This window comes from Pseudoliparis swirei, chromosome 6, assembly GCF_029220125.1.
Source record: "Pseudoliparis swirei isolate HS2019 ecotype Mariana Trench chromosome 6, NWPU_hadal_v1, whole genome shotgun sequence".
Lineage (NCBI taxonomy): Eukaryota > Metazoa > Chordata > Actinopteri > Perciformes > Liparidae > Pseudoliparis > Pseudoliparis swirei.
This window is the reverse complement of record NC_079393.1, coordinates 21,268,427-21,282,051: the sequence shown is the minus strand read 5'-3', so window position 1 is coordinate 21,282,051 and position 13,625 is coordinate 21,268,427. Positions and strand designations below refer to the sequence as shown.

At 42.6% G+C, this 13,625-nt stretch overlaps 1 protein-coding gene across 3 annotated transcripts in view; it reads left to right on the top strand.

Moving 5' to 3' along the window:
* Nucleotides 1-13,625, top strand: part of zgc:173742 (DNA topoisomerase I, mitochondrial) — a 30,323-nt gene that overhangs the window by 11,265 nt on the left and 5,433 nt on the right. For all 3 annotated transcript variants that reach the window (XM_056417786.1, XM_056417787.1, XM_056417785.1), the window contains exons 7-17: nt 1,273-1,395; nt 1,580-1,667; nt 1,776-1,924; nt 2,040-2,155; nt 3,501-3,622; nt 6,286-6,408; nt 6,549-6,736; nt 7,296-7,440; nt 9,453-9,596; nt 10,004-10,189; nt 12,763-12,831. In XM_056417786.1, the coding sequence (XP_056273761.1) occupies nt 1,273-1,395; nt 1,580-1,667; nt 1,776-1,924; nt 2,040-2,155; nt 3,501-3,622; nt 6,286-6,408; nt 6,549-6,736; nt 7,296-7,440; nt 9,453-9,596; nt 10,004-10,189; nt 12,763-12,831 (1,453 nt within the window). The remainder of the gene's footprint in view (nt 1-1,272; nt 1,396-1,579; nt 1,668-1,775; nt 1,925-2,039; nt 2,156-3,500; nt 3,623-6,285; nt 6,409-6,548; nt 6,737-7,295; nt 7,441-9,452; nt 9,597-10,003; nt 10,190-12,762; nt 12,832-13,625) is intronic.

The following is a 13,625-nucleotide window of genomic DNA, read 5'->3' as shown; positions in this document are numbered from 1 at the left end:
GTGGACCTGTTGGCGTGCAGGTTCTGCCGTGGACAACATACGACTGAATATAACACGGTTGAGTTTGTATGACAGTTTAACCTGACAGGCTGTATAAATACAAGGGTAAAGCAAATGTAAGTAATGGTATGTTTGATTTAGAGACATCTATAAGAGTCAGTGATGGTATGAAAACAGTCAACTTGTTCAGTTTTCTGCGTTCCTTGAATATGTACGGATGCCATCATTCTTTGTATTCCTTACTCCTGCGCTTGTCCTACTGTAATACTGTCTATTGACGCTGTCTTTTCTTTTTAATCATTTTTTTCAGAAATGAAAACTAAATACTACTTATAGCTTCTATTTTAACTGTTGACGTCCAAAGATATATTTCCTCTCGAAGTAGAACAAAGGTCCCGTCTCATCTTTGCTCTGAACCCGAACACGTACAGAGCTTGCTGCAAAACCCAGATGGAGTCAGAGACCAGGGACGCACTGAGAGGGCTCATTACTCTCACTCAGGAGACATCAGGGGTCATACTGTAGAGAGAGAGTGCATTAGGCTCCTACTGTGTGGACAGGGTAGTTGCTATTATAGCGTCTTGTAATTAAGATTCAGTAAGCCAGTTTGACGATTACAAGCTTACCATTATTTACATTTCCCCCTTTACTCGTTTGTGGAAAAGAGAACACTGTCATTTATTCGCAGTGGGGACTCTTTGTTTTCTTAATCTGATAATTTCTCTACCCAGTATTTCCTTAACTCTGCAGGGAAACCCAAGCTAGCAGTTGTATAATTATTTTTTAGAATTTATAATTGCTGCAATCTTGTCATTATCATTACTGATTTTGAAAATGTAGCTTGATTACAATAATTATGTGTGATTTCTTGTGGTCATTGTGTGGTTGAGGATTCCCCCCCCCCCCTCTGTTTCGCTTGGCAGGTTGATTCTGTCCTCATCCTGTAGTAAGAAGTGTAGCAGACAGCAGTAAAGAAAAAAATACACATGTTTGAAAAGAGGAATCAAATGGGGTCAAATAAAGAGGGTTTTATAAACTGCTATTGCAATGAAAAACTCAGTCTTGTGAACGTGGGGAGGAAAGTGGTGAATGTTGCTTTGCTCAGCCTAACTACAGAGCGGAGGTCCACTCTGTGCATCGACATACGGAAATAATTGTACCTTCAAAAGACAACAAAGCCGACTTCTGATTGGGGCAATAAAGCAACGTAAAGATGGAAAGTTCACTCCACTTTATAATGACTGACCGTCCCCACTTCTTTTTGTGGTCTAGGGAGTCTCTGAAACAGGAACCAGAGGATGATGACTTCGCTGCAAAGGAAAAAGGATTGAAAAGGAAAAGAATTAAAGATGAGTCCATGGAAGGACCTTCACACTCTGCTTCTTCACCGACTACGTAAGTCAGCACTTTTACCCATGGATTGGCCAGAAAGGAGAGCAAGTAGGTTTTTACCTAATATTAGAGTACGGTTTACAAAGTCTTTCCTGTAAATCATGTCAAATGTGGACGTTTCTGCAAATTCTTTCCCCATATTGTGTTCGCTATAACTATTCTCTGCCCGTCCTCTGGGCCCCTGCAGCTCAAAGAAGAAAAATAAGCGACATGGGCAGGAAGAAGAAAATGACAGAGAAGCTCGGAAAAGGAAATCCAAGGAAAGAAGAGAAAAGGTAGATCTTTGTCTTCCATTACTCCTTTGATATAATATACGTTGGCTGGAAATGTGGTTTGTGATGGGACTGTTTGAATTAACATCTCACGTGATTTTCTCGGGACAGACGGTAAAGAAAGAGGAGCAGACGGTAAAGAAAGAGGAAGGAGAGCATCCAGTCTCAATAAAAGCAAAGAGGACAAAAGTGGAAATTGAGGAGGCAAGACAGTTGAAGATCAAAAAGAAGGAGGAGGAGGAGCAGAGCCGCTGGAGATGGTTTGGACATGCGCACACACACAATCAAACACAAACGACAGGAGGGAAACTAAGAGCAGCAAGCGTCCCTTTCTCAATTGTATCCTCATCTTTTCACTATCTTGCTTTCTGTCAGGTGGGAGGAAGAGAAGTATGAAGATGGGGTGAAATGGAAGTTTCTAGAACATAATGGACCATGCTTCCCGGCCGAGTACCAGCCTCTGCCAAGCAACGTTCACTTCCTCTATGACGGTCAGTTGAGCGGAGGAGTTGAATGTGTCGAAGAGGGGACGCAAATGGGTTTAAAAGAGGTTCTCGCGTATGTTTTCACTCGTGACTGTAATTAAACATAAAGGCGCCGTTTAGACCATTCAAAATAAATGAATACTGCGGCAGCGGGGTGTGGTTGGGCTCAGCTGCAGAGTGGATGGAGCGGGGATGCGGTTCAGGGTCGTGCAGCTGCCTCTGTACGGTCCGAGACTCACAGGGCTCCACTGTAACGCTGCGCCCCGAGCCTCGGACCGTACAGAGCAGGCAGCAACACTGGTGCTTAGGGTTCACAAAACCTTTTACTCTTGTATCACGCAATATGACAGCTGTATGGCAACCAACTGATTAGACCTCCATTCGCTCTGCAGCCGAGCCTAACCAGTAACCACAAATACATTTCAAGCACTAGTAACATCACCTTTTGACGTTTTCTGTCATTCTTCATTTTTACTTCTTCATGTGCTTTATATAACTTCCGCATGAAAGCAGAAGGCTGTAAAAACTAAAATACATATGGAAAGCTTTCAAATTAAACAAAACTGTTATTTAAATAAATTGTTTAGCCAGAAGTAGTGATCCAAAAAATAAAGATGTGTTGATGACAAATAATCAAAAAGATGGATAGCAGACATCAGGTCAATGCACCAAACATGTAATTTAGATTAGGTTTTTACAAACATGGGAAAGGTATCGTGTGTTTGAAGTTGAGGGAAATGTCTGGAGTGTTGGATTGCATTGGTGTCCACAACTAGTCAAAAGACCTTCTCCCTTTTGTACACATTTTAAAATGGAATTGGCAAACTATACGTTAACCTAAAAGTAAACTGCTTTTAAATTATTTTAGAATGATGTCGATTACAACGTTTCAGATGAAATGAAAGAGGTCTTTGAAGTGGGAAGATCTAACGGTTAAAGCTGTACAGGCACACCGACACACACAATTGGATCTTCTGGACATTTAAAGGTGTATTGGGTCAAACGCTGATTGATGACTGTGATTCCTTTTGCTTTGTTAAGCAGTCGAGCAGAAACGGTGTCCTACGGGGAGTTGGTTTGATCTATTAATTCCTGTGCTTCATGTACTTGTTTGTAGCTCTCTCTCAGTAGTGGGGCTGAAGGTAGCTCTGTGTCCTTGTCTCTATAAGTCATGCATTAGTCTGACAGGACTCTAGAGGAGCTGAAGTGGCTGTTAAACTGTGGGATGTAGATCTCAGCTTCTCAAGGTGTGTGTTTGAGTTTAATTTCGGACAAAGGGGCCATAGCGCTCATTGAGAGCCCCGCCGTGTGCTGTGGTGTTGAACTTGAGCTCCTGTCGGTCTGTGTGCAGGTAAGAAGGTGAAGCTGAGCCTGGAAGCTGAAGAGGTGGCGTTTTTCTTTGCCCAGATGTTGGACCACGAGTACACCACCAAGAAGGTGTTCCGGGAGAACTACTTCAAAGATTGGAGGAAGGTAAAGACAGACGGAGCCTTGGATATATTGTCAGTTTTGCGAGGGTAAAAAGCACCCCTAATAGTGTGGTGGTTAATGAAATTCCTCTACTGACAATATTACTGTAAGAAAATAATGCTTTGAAATTATCATCCCAAAAAAACCACATTCGAGACAAACGGATAAATATGTCGATGGACTGGATATGCAAATGTTGCGATACCCATAAGTAGTAAACTATATATAGGCAGTTAGGACTATTTTACGCAAAGGTGTGCTGAGATAAATCATTCAGATCAATCAACTAGAAGTGTGAATCTTCACTCGCGTCACAACAAGCGGTCAGAACCCTCGATAGTCTGAACTCCCTTTTTAAACAATTTTTTTTTTAGAAAGAGCTTTAGAATAAATCTCACTCCAACAGTCTGTAATGTAAAAAGTTGTATCTGTTCAATACCAGTACCTGTGTGACCCACCGTGGCACATAAACATTTAAAAAAGAAACTGCAGTGCTTCACGCGTGTGCTTTGGGGCGACACGAAGAAGGATTTCACCTCACAGCTCTAAGACGGGGCACTGAATGGCGTCTCACAATGCAGGAATTAGCTTAGCAGCTCGTTACTGAGTTACCTCTCTGTACTTATAGCTCTTCTACTGTCACGTGGTTCTCCCAACGGGTTAACATCAGCCCCTTTTTTTTAAACCTTATTAAATCAGATGATCTAACATTGGGAGCAAGAACGACAAGCCAGCAGAAACAGAAGAGGGGAAAGGAGAGGAACAAGTGGACAGGCACAATGCAGTAAAGACTTGACCTGAATTGAAATAACACTAAACTCCTGGTTATGTAAACACTTATTTTCTCAGTTCTTGCAGCAAAAGTCAATATTTAATATGTAATAATTTCCCAAATTCACATGTTTTTATCTAACAGAATGTCCTGCTACTTGTTGGTGTCAAGTCTTTAGAAAACAACATTTCAATGGGGTCATGAGCTATTTACTCTCCTGCACGCATCTGTAGCTTCACAGGTTGGATAAGTTAGCAATCTGACGGCAACATAAATTACATTTATATAACCACAACACCATCATATTGCTGCTTTTTTGTTTAGTTTTTTTGATACACTACAACAATGCAATGAGGCAACTGCCAACATGTTTACATTCGTAAATTCATATACGTTTCTGTTCTCATGGACACTATTGCCGAAGCCTAACCCCTCACTAACCCTCGAAGCTGACACCTCTAGCTCATAAGTTTATCCATATTAATTCAAATTAAATCAAGTAAAATTGACATTTGCATGAAACCAAGCCCCTTTGAAAAGTTTCAAACAAAAGAGTCCCGTGCTTTACAGAGTTTTGTCAGATTTCTAAATGTCAGCCGTCGTGTCCTTTGTCTGCATCTCTACTGATGCTGCTATTTGACTCAAAAAAAAACGTAAACTACAGATGACTTCTAAGTGCAGTGTTGGTTGTTTATATTCCAGCTTGTAAAGTGTGACAGGTACCCTGGCGTCTGTACCCTGGCGTCTGTACCCTGGCGTCTGTACCCTGGCATCTGTACCCTGGCGTCTGTACCCTGGCGTCTGTACCCTGGCGTCTGTACCCTGGCGTCTGTACCCTGGCGTCTGTAACCCTGGCGTCTGTCAGGATGTCTGTCCTGCGTGGAGAGAGAACTCCGTGCCAAGCCCCAAGTCCTATCATGCAGAATTAATTTTGCGCTGCTTAGTGCTCAATGCACTTGAAAACACGATTTGTGTGAAGGCATTGATATGCTAATCCATACAAGTAGCTCCCCTGCATATGAACAAATCCAATTAAACTGTTATTATAGCCGGAAAACCTCTCCCTCGCTCCACTGCCCTCAGTGCCCGCCCACAGTTGGGTGTCAGTCATCCTTAGACACGGAGACTGACTGCGTGTCTGTTCTGTCAAGAGTGTTTCTGAGAGGTGCGTTTGGTGCATGTGCATAAATTGGTTGTTTAAGCCACTGGTGTTGTCATGACATTTTGGTCCCGGAAACTTCCAAGATAAAACCATAAAGTCTCCAATGAATTCCTGCATATCGCTGCAATGTTCGTGACCTCGCTTGTGCAATAACTTTTAGAAAGTTGACGAGTTAAAACTCAGCTGCCCTTCAATTAACTGCTTGTCCCGCCTTCTCTATGCGCTGGCCTTTCATAACAATGCCACTTCTCTTCTGTCCACTCCGCCTCTGTAAAGATGAGTAATTAATCGTACGGTCACTAATCTGCTTTTAACGCGCTTTTCTCGTTTGTTTATTTTATGATGCTTTATTGTGTGATCTGCTATTTGACAGACAAAGATTATGTACTCTATTAATAGCTCTTAGCAAATATAATAAAGCAGCACTGTGTGCAGACCCTTTGTCTATTCTGCCTTCAGTTCAATATGTTCCCTCTGCACAGAAGACATTTTTTAATCTGCACACCTTTTCTGATCAATATGGAAGACTTCCATTAAACTTTGGATAAGTAGTGGAAGAAAGATGGATCTTTAAAATGGTGAAAATGCTCATTACCAAAAGCTTTTGACTGAATACATTTGTTATTGATTAAAATGTGTCTTCTTATCACGGAAAGCTATCCATGTTTTTATGCAGATACAATTTACTCAAGAAGGGATCATCACACTTGGGATTTGTTTGTGTCTGTTTAGGAAATGACCAATGAGGAGAGGTCGCTGATTAAAGATCTCGACAAGTGTGACTTTGGAGAGATCCATGCCATGCACAAAGCCAAAGTGGAGGCCAGGAAGAATATGACCAAAGAGGAGAAACTGGTAACGTACCGCCGTCTTCTTTTCTTCTCCTCGTCTGCTATATCATTCGATTCTTCCTGTTCGCGTCTCAAATTCAGCTTGGATCATTTTGGTTCAAAAGATGAAATTATGAAATTTAAGTTGTTTGATTTCTGTTGCAGGTTTTGAAAGAAGCCAACCAGAAGGTTGTGGATGAATATGGCTACTGTCTGCTGGACCACCACAAAGAGCGTATTGGCAACTTTAAGATTGAGCCTCCGGGGCTGTTCCGGGGTCGGGGCGAGCATCCGAAACAGGGCATGCTGAAGAAGAGGATCCAACCAGAGTATGTCATCATCAACTGCAGCAAGTGAGTGTGAGGGGCCCAAACTGTACGCACAGATGTGTGACCACGTAGTGATGCACAAGTAATGGCTGCAGGATCTACTCAAACTCCCATCCCCGTTGCTGCTAAAAACCCAGTGATAACACCTCCAGAGGTGACCGAGCTGGAAGAGCACCGTGCACTAAGTGTTTTTAAAAGCTGCAAGTTATAAAGAAATCTTTTCAATCTCTTGAAAATGTGCATCACCACGTTTCCTAGTACGAAGCAATGAGTATCCATATTGAAAGCCGCTCAGTCGATTGTGGCGCCCTGCTGCAGATGGTGCGGGGTTTGGATTTTGACTGAATGTTTGCTTTAGTAACTTCAGAAATCCGCTTTGTTAAAGCAACATAAAAAAATGAAAGTTTGTACTTGAATTCATATCACACAGCTGTAGATTTCAAACGTATCCATTTCTGGCGCTGGTGTCATTCGTTTATGTTTATGTAGCATCTACTCCAATGCTGTGACTGCTCACACACACACACACACACACACACACACACACACATATTCTGTCCTGTAATCTCTCTTTAATTGACAGAGAAGCCCGCATCCCTGAGCCGCCTGCTGGCCACCGTTGGAAGGAGGTTCGACGTGACAACTCTGTGACATGGCTGGCCAGCTGGACTGAGAACATCCAGGGCTCCATTAAATACATCATGCTGAATGCCAACTCCAAACTCAAGGTAGCTAAAGTAGTAGTCTGCTACTGTTTAAGTTTCACAGACACACACGCCATAGCCAGTTCTGGGCTCAATGCACACTTTATTTTAAACCGTAGTTTTAGTTTCTAAGTTGTTAGAGCTCAGGCCCAGGCTGTGTTGCTTGTGGCTTTATTCAACTCGCCTTAATGCACCACCAGTCAAAGGTTGCCATAGCAGCCTCTGTTCTCAGCTGCTTGCCACACAACAACAATTTAATATTGACAAAAGTGTCAACGGCTTATGTCTCTCAAGGCAACTTTTACTAGGAATTTAAGTAGATTAGATTTAAGTAGATTGTTTTTATACCACGCTGACATGAATGTAACCCAATCACCTACTGAAAGGTAGAAAAGAAAAAAACACACTTATAGTCAACCTTGAAAAATGGTCAACATGGGTTGTGTTTCAGATGTAAAATGTTACGTGCTTTTTCAACACTACTGAGCCTTCTCTGCACTGTTCTTGTCCTATTCCATGCGCAAAGCACCATGGGCAAACAACACCAATAACAAGAGAACACGTGTGTATGTAGGCGCCAGGTTTGGTTGAGAAACCAGAAGTAAAATGAAATACAAATTTTTTTCGGTCTGCAGACTCCGTTTTGATCCTTTGTTATCTTCATCTAAGCGACTCAAAGCATCTGATCATCTTGCCATTGTTGGAGCTAATTCTTTTAGTTCTGCGTGTTGTCTGCAATTTGGCAAACAGAATTGTGTGGCGGCCTCGAGCACACTGAAATGAATGATGCTGAGACAGCCTGCAATCCAACGGAAATTAAAGAGATATATTCAGTTAGAATATAAACTTCAAAATTGAATCCGTCAAAATGGGCAGTGCACGCGCAGATGGTTTGTTAGACAGCACCGTCTTAGACTCCGTCATTGGAAACGGATTGGAAATGAGAAGGGACTTTCAAAAACACACTTGTCGGCTGATTGTCTGTCAATCAAACTCTTGCTGGAGACGGTCGAGAGACGAGCAAAAACATCCTCTTTTTTTCCCTCTCAATTCAGAAATAGTCGCCAGCGACGTATAACTGATGCTATTGCAGCGTCCGCCCTTAACCTCTTCAGCAGCCGCCATCCTCGGTGTAAACGAACGGTTGCCTCTGTCATTCCACCCCCGCGGCTCCTCGCAGGATGCTAATCGGTCTGAAACACTGAAGTTTATACACTCAGGCAATTACTTTACGGCTGAAAAGATGGATTTTTTTTGTGCGATCCTGGGATATTATGAGAATCTAGCTGCCATGAAGGATTCGTATTGTGAATGTGGTTCTTTTACACACAAAGAAAGTTCAGTATATATTTTTACAAAATGTTAAGCAACAGTTTGTCAATCAAATTCAGAGGCTTGTTGTTCCTCTACCGGACACCGTCGCCCTCAGACCTCAGATCTGTGTTGTTTACCTTTTAACTGTTTTTGTAGGAGATTTGCAGTCCTATTATTGTTTTGGTTTCTAAAATATGAAAATGCCATCATGGCATTGTTTGGAGAGTAAATTAAAAATGTGACATCCTGTCATTATTCCCCCTCCATTTATTCGCTCTTCTTTCGTTCAGTCTTTCACATGTAAAGGTTAAGTTATTCCACTGTTGGTCCCCATGACAATATGTGCGTGTGTTCACTGATGGTGGGTTTAATTGTGTCTTAGTCCCATCGCCCAATCGACAATATAGACTGTGCCAAACGGGCAAAGAACATGTCGCCAATAGAGTTGTGTCGTTGTGTGATATTGAGGCCTGCATTCATGTCATGATTACCATTTTGATTACTGTTTTAATCGGAGGCCTTTCAAGCAAAATGTTACATTTAGTTTCTTTAGCTCTTTGTTTCATGTTGGCTTTTCTCCTCTTCCCTCTCTCTGCCGTTTCCACTATTGTTTTCCCTCCTTCTCATTGTCTCATTTTCTGTATGTTGGCCCCCTCCTGCTGTATCTTTTGTTGACGCCGCCCTTCTTTCTGCCTTCTCTCCATACTTCTCATCCTACCAAGGGGGAGAAGGACTGGGAGAAATACGAGATTGCCCGAAAACTGAAGTTGTGCGTCGACGACATCCGTAACCAGTACGGCCAGGACCTCAAGTCCAAACAGATGGTGACGCGACAAAGAGCAGTGGCCCTCTACTTCATAGACAAGGTCTGGGTCCCAGCAGCTGGTCGAGGAAAAAGGTTGACGTAAAGATGCAGGAATTAGCGGACCGAGTTTTTAACACGTTTGCACACCAGTGCTAGAAATGAACTGCTGTCAGTTAAACAGATTCTCATTAGTGCTCAGGTCTGATGCCAAGAGCCATGTGAACGTGTTGGAAATCAATGGCATGCGTCTTGCTTGCCTTTTATTGTCTTCTCACATAGCTGGATGGAAGATCTTTTGCAATGAAATAGGATGTTATGTCGGCACTCCACGCTAATTATCTGCATCTAGTAAGATTATAGGTCGTGAACTCTGTGACCTGGAAGGATGACGGTCAAAGTACCGGCAGAGTGCGTGTCGATTTGTGCATTCATCTGTTTATTTATCTATTTTCTGATCCCCAAACAAAGCTGGCACTGAGAGCTGGTAATGAGAAGGAGGAAGGAGAGACGGCCGACACGGTTGGTTGCTGCTCGCTACGCGTGGAGCACATCACCCTCCACGAGAAACTGGAAGGCAACGAGTGTGTGGTGGAATTTGACTTCCTCGGTAAAGACTCCATTCGCTACTACAACAAGGTCCCCGTCATCACCAAGGTAACGGAACAACGACACCAGAAGCACTTCCGCACCCCGCTTCCATGTCTTCGCTTTGACCGGAAGAAATCGGTTCTGGAAATACAAATAGTTGATCAAAGTCAACGGTTTATTTGCAGAGGTTTGCTTCTGCCAACATGAGGGCCGTTCATTGCAGAACAAAACCAAATTATTTCATTATGATAATCTAGGTTTTGCCCTTTTGGGTCACGTCCGTGCGTATCGACATGCACACAACCTGCAGCAGAGGAAACGGACATCTCCTCTGGGCACAGTCGTACATCGGATTCCTGTTTTATTTGTCTGTTAGAACTGTTGATCTGTCCCTCTGCTCCCGTCGGCGCCTCTTGGATCACATGTTGGTGACCAACATGAGGTCACTTTGCGTTGGCCTGTACATCTGAGCGTCATAAAATGCTTCTACTCCATAAGCAGTACTTTGTTGTCCTATTGGAGTCATCAGTTCGTGTTAGACGTTCACTTTGTCGCGTCTCTTATGACACGACGGTTGGGAACAGTTTGTCGAATCTCAGAATCCGCTTTAATCCGCTATTTTCACTGTTACCTCTTCAAGTTGTTTTATAGGTTTTTTACATTGATGGTAAGACGACGTAGGTTTTGGCTGACAAACTTGTGATCGGCATTGTTTATATTTCTGGATTGATCCAAATAATTAGCAAAGAAATGGATAATAATGATGATGGGAAACAAACTTAGAGTTAAACAACACAGACGTGTCACCATGCATGTGTCGCCTTCAGAGGAATAACACAGGCCTCACCCCGACTCCATGACATCACAATGGCCGAGCACGGCACGAGTGCGACAGAATCCAACTCTTCAAGTAAACTCAGTGTTTTACATAAACGCACTTAGTTTTAAAATTTGTAGCCGTTGAAGGGCGGTATTCACAGTGCACATACTGTTATAACAGAAAGCCATAGACTTTTCACAGTGCTCTCTCTTTTCTGCAGTAAAGTATACGGTTAGGATGTTACAGTTCAGGTTCATGGCTACGTTCTAATTGTGATTGGTCATTAATTTATAGAAAATATGTTTTTTTTGCCAAAAATATTTATTTTCACAGTCTTTGATGGTAAAACGTGTGGCAAGTTCAGGTCAGTAATCTTCCTCGGCTTGTGTGGCACAGTGTGTGTCGTAGCTTCAGTAATAATAGTTAAATGATCAAGTAGGGTGTATGTATGTATGTATATATATATATATATATATATTATAGGTTACAATACAAGAGAACCAAATATGTCTGGAAACAAACAGCTGTCGTGTGTGTGCATTATGTAAATGTCCATCCCCTCCTCTGGCCTCCGCTATCTTCTCTTCCAGAGATTGGGGGGAAAAGAAATGTTCGCACCTGACAACCAAAGTGTTTTCTTTCTTGGCAGACTGTATAATTATTCAAATGAGTGCATTCAAAAGCAACACATTAGCTAGAAATAATTAGTCCCTTGCATATTTTAGCATCAATTCCCAAGGAAATCAGTGGGATTGCTGCTAAATGTCACTTGGAATGTCATAATGAAACGAGCATGGACGGAAAGGGATTTCCATTTCTAACCATCATTTAATCTAATAATTGTGGCTTATATGTACTGTTTAATGCTATTTGCTGCTTCTGACAAACATCATCCTGCATGCAGCGAGCATCGGGCACGACGGGGGAGGAGTACAAAAGAACGTCGATGACGGGGAGCAAAGCTATGCATACTGTGGGGTGCCAAAACTGTATGCCCCATTTGTAGTTCATTGAAAGAAAAAGTAAAGTCATTGATTCGGAGCTGGAATGGGGAGTAGCTATTCCTGCTGCAGGAAGGGAGCCATTGCTAATGCGCCTTTCCCAACCATCGATGCCTCTATAAAGACTGATTAGCACCTCAGTGCATCGCTATTGTTGCGAAACAAATCCCTACTCATCACTCAATTTGTAAGCCGGTTACAGCATTGAATGACTTTATGGAATAGAGGGACACCTGCAGATGCATAAACACATTGTGTTGGGTTCATTCAGCCTGCTGAGCATTTCTGTATGCATGTGTTTCCATTCTAAACACACGCTTACTTTGGGGTCTCTCCTGCTCTGAAACACTGATGAACATTTCCATCCCCAAAACACGTGTTCTTTATATTTTGCAGGATTGTTTTCCTTGGGGAACAGTATTGCCATGCAAATCAGTGGGTGAATATTTCGGTGTGTTTTAAAAATGCATCTGTTGCTATTAATTTGTGCCGTGCATATTTTCCACGTTTATTAAGGAGAGCGGTGCGTCTGCGGAAATGTCAGATTTAATTTGACCAATTTTACTCCTCTGTTCGAAGATGGATAAAATCAGACTCCAGACACACACAAACAAACTTAGTCACTCACTGATTATTATAATGCATTTATTTAAGTGTAATGTACTGTGTTTTTCACGATGGATACATTGAATGCCACTCCTATCTAATTTAAATCCAATGTTTAAGATTGATATACAAATTGTAATGTTGGCATTTTATTTCTGGCGCCTAACTGGTTCTTACAATGCGCATGATACATTTTGTCTACGTCTTTTCAGGTTTTTAAGAATCTTAAGCTGTTCCTGGAGAACAAACAGCCTGGAGACGACCTCTTTGACCGCCTCAATGTGAGTGTCTCAATAACTACGAACAACAAACAGTGTTTACTAAATGATTTGAGTGATTCTATTACGATTATTTTATCTGCTCCCAAATTAGTACTCCGTTTCTGGGGTTGTGTAATAACTGTGAAACGCTCTCCAAAAGTGTGTAATATTAGAAGAGAAGGCAGAGAAACATTGTGAAAGCAACATATCTGTATTTCCTTTCTGGCGACAGGGCTGCAGTAAAGGAAAAGCAGGGACCAAATTGCAAGGTTTAAGAGATGAGATTGAATGAGCCAATGCTGTGGAGAGATGAAAGAGGCACATCGAAGAGAAGGGTGTTGGGGGCAGGCAGACGGAAGGCAGAAAATAAGTCTCAAAAAACAGAGGGGAAAGAAACCGGCAGATAAAACGGAAGCTGCACTCGTGGAAATTGAAGGTGAACATGCTCGGCGGATGAATTATAACGCATAAAGAAACCTGCTGTCCTCTCAACCTCTTCCTCTACCAGCAGGCAGCAGTTGTCCACATGGTTAGTCCACCGCAGGGCGACGTGGGGCTCTTCAGGGGGCTCAAACGGCATGATCTGTCTGTTTGAGACTGAACCCAAGGCGAACAGGCCAGCCTGACCCGTATTCAGAATCCCTCAACACGCAGGTTTGTTGTCAAGGCGATTGGGCGCCAGCAGCTCACAGCCTGGCAGTCTTGGGTTAAGTGCTCCGATTGCGAGGAAATATCTTGTCTCGAGAGACGCTCGAGAGAGACATGATTGCAGGGAGGAACTTATAATCGAACGGTCACTCTGGAGCAGGGGGGGG